General features: G+C 37.3%; 2 protein-coding genes across 4 annotated transcripts in view; one reads left to right on the plus strand and one right to left on the minus strand.

Moving 5' to 3' along the window:
• Positions 1-16: 16 nt before the first annotated feature.
• The window catches only part of LOC111862123 (NKAP family protein CG6066), a 24,567-nt gene continuing 10,710 nt past the window's right edge, over positions 17-13,873 (plus strand). For both annotated transcript variants that reach the window (XM_023847266.2, XM_023847276.2), the window contains exons 1-5: positions 17-447; positions 1,029-1,143; positions 2,133-2,259; positions 3,297-3,528; positions 5,836-6,015. In XM_023847266.2, coding sequence (XP_023703034.1) covers positions 113-447; positions 1,029-1,143; positions 2,133-2,259; positions 3,297-3,528; positions 5,836-6,013 — 987 coding nt within the window. In that variant the 5' untranslated portion in view covers positions 17-112 and the 3' untranslated portion in view covers positions 6,014-6,015. The remainder of the gene's footprint in view (positions 448-1,028; positions 1,144-2,132; positions 2,260-3,296; positions 3,529-5,835; positions 6,016-13,873) is intronic.
• LOC111862130 (thiosulfate sulfurtransferase/rhodanese-like domain-containing protein 3) overlaps positions 9,545-13,873 on the minus strand; it is a 16,601-nt gene continuing 12,272 nt past the window's right edge. For both annotated transcript variants that reach the window (XM_023847289.2, XM_023847298.2), the window contains exons 2-4: positions 12,038-12,211; positions 10,977-11,139; positions 9,545-9,903 (exon numbers count right to left, since the gene is read on the minus strand). In XM_023847289.2, coding sequence (XP_023703057.1) covers positions 9,849-9,903; positions 10,977-11,139; positions 12,038-12,211 — 392 coding nt within the window. In that variant the 3' untranslated portion in view covers positions 9,545-9,848. The remainder of the gene's footprint in view (positions 9,904-10,976; positions 11,140-12,037; positions 12,212-13,873) is intronic.

The following is a 13,873-nucleotide window of genomic DNA, read 5'->3' on the forward strand; positions in this document are numbered from 1 at the left end:
TCCCAACCGTTTACAACTTTTAGTTACGCATGTAGGTGGTGGCAATTGGTTTAGGGCTGTTTGGGTTTTGTTGTGGTTATGTTTGGGTGAGGTTCGTACTGTGTAGTGCAACATGGGGAAAGACATGGATTCTTCTCACGGTTCAGGTAGACATAAAGATAAAAATGAAACATCTCGCAGTAGTAGGAGCGATAAAGGATCACAAAGTAGAAGACCAGGAATCAAAGACAGTCAGAATGCCAATGGACATTTGGACCGTTGGCCTCATGACAAGTTCGCAGATCTTGAGCATTCAGGTTCTGGAGGACAGGGTTATCATAATTACAGGGATAGACATCGACATCTACAAGAAGATGACTTCATGGATCAACGCAGGCAAGAACGAGAGAAAATTGGGTTAATTGGAGTTATGCAAGTATGGGGGAAGTCGCCGCCACGTTCGGAAGAGTTAGTATTGATGGTGAAATTATATTTTACGGAGGCACTACGTATCATGCCCCTCCTCCTCCCAGCCAACATTATAAATTTATGGTTAAAAGTAACCCAAAATCTAGCCTTATATTTCCATTATTTAAGAAAAAAGAGAAGGCTGACATTACAAGGGAGAGGAGTGCATGGGTTAGTGTCTTCTGAGTGCCTTCATATACTAGAATTTAACGGTATTGATAATTGCCCTATATAATTTTACACTTGCTTATGGGAAAGCTTTGCAGAAAGTTAATTACTAACTGTGAAAATGGTACCGAAAGTGGGTATTACTGTTCATGCACAGACAGATAGCACAGAATGAGGTATTTAGTCATATGTTCATGACTGTTGGAAGAAGCTGTACAGGGCCATATTGTTTCTTCATATATATCACTCATAGTTAACAATAGCAGCACATCAACTGTAACTTCTGGTTTGGAATCTGTATCGTTTTATTTACAGTTGGACTTTGATTGCAGTAGTGAGTTGTGTTTTAGTGTAATGTTTATGAATTTTGAAAGGAGGGGTTAATTATTACTAAATGAGTTATTGTTCTTTAGTTCAGATGAGGTGGGCTCAACTACAGCAGAACATGCGAAGAAAAGAGATGGTGATAGAGATATATCTGAGCCAAGGAGGAAGAAAAAGAAGTTAAAGTCAAATAAAAAGAAAAAGGTAGGTTTCTATATATGTATCTAATTTTCGAAAATGCCACCGCCGGCCGCAACAAAGGCTGCTGCTCAGTTGTGAACCGTGCGGATACATACCAACCCACCATGCCTTAGGTACCTCTCAAGTGTAGAGATAACGAGAACGCTCTGTCTGTAGCTGGCTAAAAATAGCGACCTGTCAGATGATAGACGCGGTTCACACGAGGGCGTGTACGGGAATGAAAAAACGGTCATAACTCCGTAACCGTCCAAAATCGGACACGTGTTTATATGAATTTTTTTGATCACAAAGATCTAGGAAATCACCTTCTGCAGTTATGCCTTAAAGTCGTGAAACACCCTGTATATGTAAATATTTATATACATAAAGGAATTGTTGTAAAGTAAACATAAATAACCAAACATGTGAGATTTAAGATTCTTATAGTAATGACTATCGAGTTGTCTCCTGGGACGTCACACCTGTAGTTTGATAGACATTTTCCAATGCAAAAATGTTGGTATAAATATGTCCCAGGTTACATGTCATCATACAGCAAAAGCTAGTCATTTTCATAGCCAAATAAGCTTTCCCCCAGCCTCAGTATACCATGTCAGTGGGAACTTTCAGCAAAATTTGGCATCCCTGAATACTTGCATTCTCATAAGAATGCATATAATCTGATTATTCCATGAGAACAGGAGTGCTGTGGTACATCTACATCTTGCAATCTGCATGATCATGCAGGAATGGGAGCATCAGCATAGCACTCTGCAGTGACAAGAGGGAACCGGGTTAAGCTGATGAGCAGGAGGACAATCTGGTAAACTACAGTAGGGGAAATGATTGCCAATATTATAATTTTACCTTGACATTGTATTATTTGTGTTCTGTGTCTTAAGTTGCTGGGAGGATGATACTAAATTGTATGTAATAGGTGTGAAGATTATGCCCCTGCAAAATGAAATCTGTTGTATTATGATGTGTAAATTTGGCATTTAAATTTGTTCCAGAAAAGCTCACACAAGAGAAATAAAAAGGACAAGAAGTCAAAGAAGAAGAAAAGGAAGAAAGTCTCGAGTAGTTCATCCAGCTCTTCGGAAGAAGCTGAGGAAGTAGAATTGTGGGTTGAGAGAAACAGTAAGCTGTGTCTCTGTCATTGTTTTTTTATATACTACCATAGTCAATAAGTTCGTGGACTGACCGCAAAGTGTCATTGCAGTACACTACAGTGGATAGATTAAGTGACGATATGATGCCCTGTCACTTCATCTCTCATCAGAGCAAGAGGCAGTTGTGTGCAAACAACGTAAGCAGAACTACTGCCTCTATTGTGAACTGCAGTTAAATGTAAGTGGCGGAAATAAAAAATGTGACAGTTTGAACAAGGGGCAGACATCAAGTTCTGCCAAAAACTAGGCAAATCCCCTAGCAAAATGTTTACCGTAGGAAGAATTGGGTGTTGCTACATGACAATGCCCCTGCACATCACTCTGTTCTTGTCCAAGAGGAACTAGCAAGGCAACAGGTCATCATTTTGCCACGCCCTCCATACTCACCTAATCTCACACCATGTGATTTCTTTCTCTTTCACTACTTGAAAGCAAAGCTACGTGGTCATAGATTTCAGTCGTCTGAGGAGGTCATCAATGCCACAAGAGATGCCATACTGAAATTTCCTGCCAATATATTTCACAAATGTTTTTGGCAGCTATATAATCCATGTGTAATAAACTGTAGGCTTGAGTCTGCTAGTCACTAACCAGTAAGATATCTTTTCTGTAGGTGAAACAGCTGTTGCTCAGTGGTAGTATGCCAGCAAGAAGCAATAAAATAATAAAAGAGAAAGCCACAACAGGTTGAGATGTACAGTCCACTGAAAATCATTGCAGTTTCACTGTTAATCTACAAGGTGTACAATCTGCAGACTGATAATTGAGAGCCTGCAATACCAATTTTCAGTGTTTGAACATTGATAATGTTATATTTTAGCGTCCTGTTGCACTGGTTCATGTCCATGATGTGTGCTTATGCTGACCATCTTAGTGTAAAAGTGAAGAGAAAGGTGAAATTAAATAAAAAGTGTGCACTGTATGACAGTTAGCATAAACACACATCATGGGTTTGAACATTGGTTTGTTTCAGGATAGTTATTTCATGATTGTCCCTATTTTCAGGAGCTGAAGCCTCTGGCTCAGAAGATGAAGATGGTGTGCTGGGACCAATGCAGAAGCAGCATGTAACTCTGTCTACCAAAGATTATGGAAAGGCTCTCCTGCCTGGAGAAGGAGCTGCTATGGCAGCTTATGTGGCAGAAGGGAAACGTATTCCACGAAGAGGAGAGATAGGGCTTACATCAGATCAGATAGCATCTTTTGAAGCTGTTGGTTATGTTATGAGTGGAAGCAGGTGAGGAATGCATTTGTAGTTAGCTCTAGTTTTAATCTTTATTCTTTGTCCCTTTATGGTTAAGTATTCCATAGTTTTCTCAACGTTGGGTTGGTTATCTAAGCATATTCTAATGTGTAGTTGTCAGTGATTTTATCATGCCAATAGACACACAGCAGTACCTTGTATTTGTAGGAAGAGAAAACCTCTGCATCAAAATAGATGATTCTGAAATCATTAGTTAAAGATTTTGCTTTAATGGATTTTATTTTTGTGCTATTTTAAGCACTTCCATTTGACAGTAGTAACAAGTATAGAATTAACTGTGTGTGTGTGGTCTGACAATAAAGTTTGTGAACTCATCATGGTAAAAGTGCTATATACCTCTTTGCTGAATATCACTGTGGTTGCCTTCAAAGTACTCCCCTTGGGAAGCTATGCACTGATGCCAGTGCCTAGTCCACCCTTCAAAACAATTTTGGAACTGGTTTTGTGGAATGGCCTTCAGAGCAGCTGTCATATTACTTCTGATGTCATCACTGTCATCAAAATGCATTCCTTTCAATATTTCTGTATCTTTGAGAACAAAAAAGTCACTGGGGGCTAGAGCCGGTGAACAGGGAGGGTGTTCCAACACAGTTATTTGTTTACTAGCTGAAACCTTCCTCACAGACAGTGCTGTGTGAGCAGGTCCTTTGGGACTAATTTTGCATACACCTTCCTCATGTCAAGATCTTCAGTTAAGATATTCCTAACTTTTTCTGTCGATGTTTTTCTTTTTTGCTCTGCTATGCTTCCGACAGTAAGCTGACGATTTTCACACACAATTTAGAACTTTTGCAATGTTTTCTTCAGCTCTGCTCATTGCCAGCCATCCTGACCTCTCTGTCAGTGACACTTTCTCTTCCCTCAAAAAAACATGTCACCACCCACTTGTTAAACTGCTGTTTTCTTCATAGCATTATCCCCATAAACCTGCACTAACATCTCTGTGATTTCGTGTCCACCTTTGCCAAGTTTAACAAGAAGCTCTGACATTCTCACAATGGCACACCAAAACACACTCAGACAATAATACACACCACTCAGAAAGAGACTGCCATAGATCAGCAACAACACAGCTGTGAAATGCTGATATGCCAATGTCATCAAACCATACTGAGGTTTCTGTCTACTGCTGCCACAGCAGGCTCACAGTGGCGAGTTCGCAAACGTTATTGTCACACCACATATGGTGACCATGTATTTGTATTCATCTTTCTCTTTGAAGAGTGAATTGTTGTTCCATTGCAGCTAGGCATTTGAAGTTGGTGTAATGATTTACTTGAAATTCTGGGTGCAGTACTATTTACATGTTAACAGTTCCAAACATAACACTGGCACAAAAGTATTAAATTATGTCAAATAACTTACAGGTAGTTGAAATTTGTACTACTGAAAATTGTTCATGAGACTGGCTGCTAATTTGCACAATAGTAACATACAAATTCTAGAACATGTAGCACGCACGGGGGAGAAGAAGACTGCATATAAAAGTCTTGTGGGAAAGTCAGAAGGAAAGAGACTGCTAGGAAAACGTAGGTGTAGGTGGAGGATAATACTAAAATTGATCTTAGAGAAATAGGGTGGAGTGGTATGGACTGGATTGATCTAGCTTAGGCTAGGGGCCGGTATAGGGTTCTTGTGAACATGATAATGTACCTTTGGAATCCATAAAATGTTAGGAATTTCTTGAGTAGCTGAGCAACTGGTAGCATCTCAAGAAGAACCCAGCTCCTTGGAGTTACTTAGTTAACATATAAATTCTGCTGTTCTCTCATCTTGGATTCAGGCATTTAAAGGAATTAGGCATTGTGATTCAGAGATATTCATCAGTTACGTCTTAAGAGATTTTTACCCTTAAACCTATGGACAGATTGTGTTCATGTAGTCTTGTTTTATTTCTGCTTCTGTGAGTTTCAATTATTGATCTTTCATTATTTACTTTTAAAAGAATTTTGAACCCCAGTTATTCTTGACTTTTCCTAAACTCTGTTTACTTTTTCTTTTTATAGACAAAAATGATGTTAACATTTTTCATTTTGTGCATCCCGTTGTGTTATAATATACAGTTTCTTTATTAAAATCTGTCACAACACAACTATATCAAGGTCAAGGCCAAGATTGGCTCGTGCCAATCTTGGCCTTGACCTTGATATTGTTGTGTTGTGAGAGATTTTAATAAAAAAATTGGATGTTAACATTGTTTTCTTCATGTCTTTAGGGCTCTCAGATTGGTAGGTTCAGTGTTTCATAAAACTTCATTTTGTACTTTTTTCATTATTCTAGACATCGTCGCATGGAGGCTGTCCGTATCCGTAAGGAGAACCAAATTTATTCTGCTGATGAAAAGCGTGCCCTAGCAATGTTCAGTAAAGAAGAACGTCAGAAACGAGAGAACCGGATCTTAAGTCAGTTTAAAGAAATGGTCAGCAGTAAACTGGCCAGTGAGAAGGATAATGAATGAAGGTAAATGGTAGAAATCTATGTAAGTTTGTATATAAATCAAATGTTATATTGATTAACATTTATATTGTAGCAGTACATAGAAGAAAATGTTCAAACTGACATTTGTGTTCATTGTATATTCAAACTGTAAATATATGCAGTCAGGGCATACTTTACTTCTTTTTTGTGGTCTGAAAATTGTGGTTGAAGGCAAAGACATGAACCAGTATGTTTTGTAAAGCAGACATAAACAGATTTAATACATTTATATTGATTAATTCAGTAGCTGCTTCATTTATTTTAATTTGGCATGCAAGAACTAAATGAAACTTGCTTGCTTTCACATTGGCAGTTGAGGTTAGAGTTGAGAAAATCTGTTGTCACAGTAATATGTCTAGTATTCCTGATACAGATATTACTAAACAATCTTATGTTTGGGGGGGAATAGTAGTATAATAGTTTTGAGAGACATGACCAGAGCTGCTTCTTAGAGGTGTTTATTCCAATTTATTTGATCTCTTTTATCTACACGTACTCCTCAGTTTATGTGATAGATCCAGAAATGGTTGAAGTGAGTGAAGGTGCATAAATTGTACATAATTTACTTATGAGAGTTAGTGGAAATGCCCGAGATCTGCCATAAAAACAGATTATTATTAAACAGTAAAACTATCCCTGTAACAGGCCATGAAGGTCCATAGGGTTGTGAGACGATGAGGGTCCCACATTATATAGACAATTGGCTCAAAGATGGTGGTAAGGTTGTCAGCCTTACGCACCGGCCGTGCTTTACTCCCCCAGGAAATTATTTAATTAATTCCTGGTAGTCATTTCTGTTAGAGGCTGAGTCAACCCTAGGGCCATAGTGTGGCCAGACGGATTAGGTCAATTGAAAAAATCCAATGACCTCATCGGGACTTGAACCCGCAACCTTCTGGCTTATAGCATAGTGCCTCAACCAACTACGCTACAGTGTGCCCCATTATTATTATTGCTGTTGCATAAACTGATTGCCTTGTGCAGTACACTATAATTTTTCTTATTTAATAATATTTATATTCTTTCATATTAATAACTTGGGTTTATAATTATTTACTTTTAAAAAGGAATGCTAGCTATTGCTAAGTGCAATAGCATAATGTCCTTGAAACGTGTGCAGAAAACCTGTCACTGAGTGAACATCATGTGCCTGATTGTCCTGAGATGCACACATTTTGCCTCCCTCTCAAACACAAACTTATTAACAACATGTACTTTAAACATTGTTAAATAGTTTTCAGATGATGAAAACAGTTTATATTAATAATAAAGGATTCATAAAAAATAAATTAATCAGCACCACAGTAGATGGCTTGCTAAATGGATGAGTGGGGGATCTGATGGATGTCATATATACGGGGAAAATATATATATATATATATGGGGAAAATGTCTAAAGACAGTGAAGCAAATGATTACAGTGATACAGAAGTAGAATGAATTGATTGAAGAAATCGGCAATATTGAATCTTCATTTATGGCCACTGAAGTTGATGGTAAAATGTCACTAGAAGTATTTAGTTGACCTGCTGGCTGCGACTTTTAAGAACTCATAACAGTAGATGTGCAGAAGAGGTTGCAAGGCTGAGCCAAATTTCCCGTTCTTCTCGCATTCTACTTCTGCTACCTGAACAGTACTCTATAACCCCTCTCCCCTGCCTCTCTCAATTGGCCAGCAAGCCGTTGCATTACAGTAAGTGCCAATAATGAAATCAGTCTAAATTAGCTAGTACATTAAAATAAAATCGCATTTTTTGAACTTACGAGGAATACCCATAATTTATTCCCTGTAATATCATAAGGCATACTGTGTTGCCTGTCATGGGACATGTGATATCAAAGTTGGTTGAGGCACTATGTTACAAGCTGGCAGGTCATGGGTTCAATTCCCAATGAGACCATTGGATTTTTCAGTTGACCTAATCCTTCCAGTCACACTATGGCCCTGGGTTCGAGTCAGCCTCTTAACAAAAATGAGCACCTGAATCTTCCTGAGGGTAAAGAGTAGCCAGTGCGTAAGGCTGACAACCTTGCTGCCATCTGTGAGCCAGCTTTCTAGAAAATGTGGGATCCTTGATGTCTCACAACCCTATGGTCCTCCACGGCCTGTTGCATGGATAGCTTCATTTTTTTTTTGTTGTCTGTAACTTTTAAGTAACATTTCATATACAGTAGAACTTGGTTATAACGTCATCAAAGGGACCTAAAAATAGTGTCGTTGTAACCGAAATGGGCACTTCCACAGTAGCCTTATGTTAGTCACGTAAAAATCTACCAAAAACCGAGTTAAAATGTTGCATTTTTTAGTGAAATACGTAGTTAAGTACAGACTAACGTAACATTAACGTGGAATTGCCCAAATGTGTAATATCAAAGACATATTACAGCGCTTTTCACTGACAATACACACCGCACTAATACTGTATATTAAAGGTAGGCCTACTCACCAAATTACAGTAGATTACATCAATTGTTGTGCCTTACTGTACCTAGATACGAGTATAGTAATCAGTTATCTTCATCTGTTTCCTGTTACTTGCCCAATACACACTTTCTAAATTACGTTCAATGTCCATATCAGAGAAATTCAGGAATGAAAATGACGTTACATACGAGGTTGATGCATTTGTGCATGTCGTACTAAGCAAGGTATAAAAACAGTTGCTTTATGAGGAATTAGTTCGTACCATTGAATATTTGATGCAATAGACAAGGTGTCGCAGAAACCGATGTTGCTATAACCACGTTTTACTGTATATTAATTTAAATGGAATGTTACAGGTTATTTATAGAGAGTAATGAAAAATGTTTGAGTAAAAATATTGACAGAGTATATAAGTGTTTTTTCTGTCTTTCAGAAAATAGACAATCATTGTTCAGAAAACGTACATATTTTACCATACATATATTCCCACACAAAGTGTAATGAAGGCTCTTTGGAACTGATACTACTTAGCCATGTTATCCAGTCACGTCAATCATCCCTCTCCACAGAGCAATCTTTCCATAATACTTAAAGTCACACTTGTGATGGGCTTGACCCTGTTTAACGTGTTTTACTATCAAATTGTGTAGGATTGTAGAAGCATTACAATGAAAATTAAATGAAGTATTTACATCTAGAGTTGAAAATTTCAAAGATATGACACCTTTTTTTAATTTAAATTTCTGTTTCATATATTTGTAAGACGTAACCTTGGATATGTGAAGTGTAGTATACTGTATAAAAGAGATGGTTTACAATTGACTATTTTTGCCTAGTGTTCATGGGAGATGGCATTAAATGTCAGCCTTTGTGTTATCATTTGATAACATTTAGGGCTGAAAAGGAATACAGGATAAAACAGAGGAAGTATGAATGCTTACATAACACATGATGAAGACTTCCCATTGAATTCTCAGTGGGTGTTACACTAGTTTCATGACATTCTTTTATAATTTTAAATAAGACATTCTTTGCAAATGCAGTAAGGTCACTCCAGTCTGTTAAGGGTAATTTATGCTCCATTGATAAGTCATTATAACATCATATAATATTTTATTTATACAGCTTCAACACAGAAAAGGACTGTAAAATGAAAACATAATAAACTTAATATCAGGCAATATTTGCAACATAGTGCACAATATAATTTTTCTGTTTTTTTTATCATTCTTCCTCCAGTGTTACACAATGCAAAAATGTCATTCAGAAAATTGAGTTAATGAGGTAATTTACTGTTTTATCTGGTGCAACAGTAATGACTGTTATTTGTTCATACATCTGCTACTAGTAGAAGTAATATTGGGCTGTTGATTCTGACGATACAACTAAATTAAGAAGGATGATGTTTCTGCCAGTCAAGGAATCCACCAGCATAGTGACGGGAACTGAAAATTGACAAAACTTACAGACAATATAATGTAAATATAAGATCTGCACTCTTACTCAGGACTGAACCCATACTGTCATGTATCTTTGGTGGACACTATCATTTGATCCCAGAAAGGCTTTCTGATCCCCATGTTCACATATCAAGCATCATTTCACAATTGTAACCTTCCTTCAGAGGTTAGAAAATGAGTTACATATTATAGACATGCTGTATGCAGAGTTTTGGATGACTACATGTGGCTGACACAAGCATTAGTATTGCGTCTGTATACTGTGTACCTAAAGTTCTATGTAGAATTAACACATCTACTGCCATGAGAATTTAAATTGGAACTTGATGGCAGACATTCACTCCCTGGGATGGTGTTGTGCACTGAAATTTAAATTATATTCTTTAAATGTAATAAACAGTAGTCACTCTACATGTAATTTGCCTGTCATCGCCAGACTAATCATAAGTATAATATTCTGTATAAAATCTGTCCTGTAGTAAAATACAGTAGTAATTTATTGATATGACCATTTTATGAGCTTGGATCATTTGCTGTGTGTTTGGATAAGTGACAAAGCCCTGGTAGCATTTAGGTGAATGTCAATAATTCTTCCTACTCTATACTTTGCAGCAGCTCAGTTGGTATAGTGACAAGCTATGGTCTGGATGGCTCAGGTTCAATTCCTGGGAAGGGCAAGAGATTTGTCTTTACTCCACAGAATCCAGATGAACTGTGGGGTCCACCCAGCCTCCTATCCAATGAGTAACAAGAGCCCTTTCCCCAGGGATAATGTGGCCAGGGCATGAAGCTGAACACTCACCTCCATCTGGTGCCAGGGTTAAGAATTGTGGAAGTGTACCTCCACTGCCTCCATGCATCTACATGTCATGGTGCATAATCAGTTAAGCACAGGGAAAACTATACCTTTCTTATACTTTACAAGTCCCTTTGAATTCTACCATCAGTTAACAGAGAAAATGACAATTAAATGAAAACATGTGAACAAAACATCTTGTGACTGCTGATGGCATTGAGCTACAATGTAACATATTTGACAAGAAATGCGTTGAACTTACTTCAGAAAACCAATGGACACAGCCGTTTCCATTGCGCTTCTGCTTCTTTTTCCAGATCGACATGAAAATACTAGATTTGCATCACATTTTGGTTTATCAGTACCATACTTCTTCAGAAAATCTGCTGGAGACAGTACCTGAAGTGCATTTTTCAGTTCCCCAACTAAAAGACAATTAACATGTTAGAGTAAATGGGCCAAAGTATTCCCAACTGCATTTAAGCTATCTACTCATACATGACATATTTCTTTACTGAGTGGAATTTATAGCAGAAAATATATTTATTTTAAAGGAACACGGAGAGTGTAGTGAGTAAAGTAATTGGTTATGGCTTGGATGATCAGGTTTTGATTCCTAGCATGGATAGGATCTCTCTTTTTGCCAACTCTGAGGTCCATCCAATCTCCAACTCAGTGGGCATCTGAGGCCCTCCTCATCAGTTATCAGAGTCCCTTTCCCCAGAACTAAAATAACCAAAGTGTGAAGATGCTAGTCACCTCTATCAACTTTTGAAGTTAAGAATATATGGAGCTTTACCCTGTTCCCCCTATATACCTTAACAGCGTGGCACTTGACACAGGGGCAATGTTTATCTACTTCAAATTTTCATAAATTGTAATGTCAGTTTTACTATCACCTATTTCACATTAATTCTCAAAGTAAAAGACCGCAAATATTATGGTCCTAATTGAATTATATGAATGGCAAGCACATACTTTATTCATTAATTTTAAAGTTTACTGTTGTAATCTCTTATTTCATTGGCTCTCATTTTGTACAAAGATACAATTTTTAAGTTCTAAGTCTGATTAGACTTTTCTTTTTTCTGGGTAACATGTTCACCTTAGATTGTGTTTCATGTATGTTCCCATACAGGCACTGTGTTGCATAGAAATTTGGCCAGCTGATAAGAAGCTAAGGGTAAATATTTTTCTACATAATTACACAGAAATGTCATATACCACTAGAAAATTGCTCTGCCCATCATGCACAAATGGTTACAGTTGACTCGCCTTTCCTATTATCTGGTATATACTGTATGTGAATGTGTAGAAACTTACGTGGTATATGTACACTTCCAGGAAGTATCCCTGTCTCTTGTATTTCTGATGGCTCTCTTACATCTATCAGGATTATTTCATTCCTTTGTTTTAATGCAATTATATCATCATAAAAAAGATCCTGTCCTGTTGGTTCACATGCCATGCTTTTTTTCCTTGAATGGTATATATGCACTGAAACAAATTTACAGACACATCAGTAAACACATGACATACCAACCCAGCACCCATTTAAATATGTTTAGCATTTTAGTTTTTATTTTATTTTTTCTTGTCAGGATTATTATTTATTTTTGAACTATTTTAAAGATGTGTTTATTCTTTCGTCCACAAAAGCACAAACATGAAACAAGTCTGATTGTGTCTTTTGGCAGTTGAAAGTTTACTCATTATTTCTTCATTGAGCAGGATGAAATCCATATCATAGGACTGCATAGTGTCATACACCTGAAGATAAAATTCTTAGTGAGCTTTCATTTGCCAATAAATACAGTTAAACATGTTTGTTATTTTTGATTTTATGGAAGTAAGAATTTGCGTATTCACCACAGCAAATCTAAGAGTAGTAGCACACCATCATCTGACTGGTTTACAATTGATTACATTTCATCATCTTGCTCATACTTCAAGTTTATGATGTGAAGCTTTATTAACTGTGGTAGTATTCTTTACATGTACAAATTCTGTAGAGATGCATACAGTTACATTTAACTGTGCTTCCTCTGACTACAAGCTCCTGTGAAATCCACCTTATTGGCCAACAATTTCCCAATTTGCTGATGAGAGTCCTTATTTTTATGAGGAATTGAATTTCACATAGGACATAATTTTTGGGACCACATTGTGTTAAAAAGGGATTATCAGTACTGCAGTCTGGCTTGTAATAATAGGCAAATTACAACTTTCTATGGATGATATGAAAGTAAGACTGCAGGAAAGGCCTGAGGTATAATAAAGACACTTTTTTTCTGAACCAGGCTGTTTACAATTTACATTTCTATATTAAGTCCTTATATTTGTCCATATAACACTTTCAAGATATATAAATCCATGGCTTGAATATTACACATTGAATTCTGATTACAGCCAACTGCTAATTATGTTTTATTACTTGATCAGTGATGTTCTCTGTAGGCTGAAAGACAAATAAATAATACTTTTTAATACCCAATGAAGAAAATGTGGTAAACTTTATCTGGATGCTGGATTAATTGTGTGAAAAGCAGACCATTAAATTACATCTGTTGGAATTTCTAGATTCCATCCACTACCATTGTTTCACTTATTAAAAATTGATTTTTCTGTGATCCCTTTGGAGAAAATTGCATAATGAGGTGGCCAGGACATGCAGCACATATGAGGGGGAAGAAGAATGCATAATACCAGGTATTGGTGGGAAAGCCAGAAGGAAAGACACCACTAGGAACACCTGGATATATGTGGGAGGATATTAAAATGGGTGACAGAGAAATACAAGGTGTGGCAATAAAGAACCCGGATTTCTTTTATGACTCATTTCCGGCCACGTCATTGACGAAGAGGAGGGTAGGGCATTGACCCTTGGACTTCCCTCTACCGTCACACAAAGTTTCATTCACGTGCATCGGTTAGTCTGGCCGCGACCATTGTTAGAAGCGGATCGTGTTTCTGAGCTCCGTCGGAATAATGCTGAGTGCTAATGCAGAACAACGTGCTAACATCAAATTCCTCACAAAACTTGGAAAATCTGCCACTGAAACTTACAATTTGTTGACAGAAGTATATGGTGATCAGTGTCTATCTCGCACGCAAGTTTTCGAGTGGTTTAAGAAGTTTATGGAGGGTAGGAAAAACGTC

Source organism: Cryptotermes secundus, unplaced genomic scaffold (assembly GCF_002891405.2).
Source record: "Cryptotermes secundus unplaced genomic scaffold, Csec_1.0 scaffold559, whole genome shotgun sequence".
Taxonomy (NCBI): domain Eukaryota; kingdom Metazoa; phylum Arthropoda; class Insecta; order Blattodea; family Kalotermitidae; genus Cryptotermes; species Cryptotermes secundus.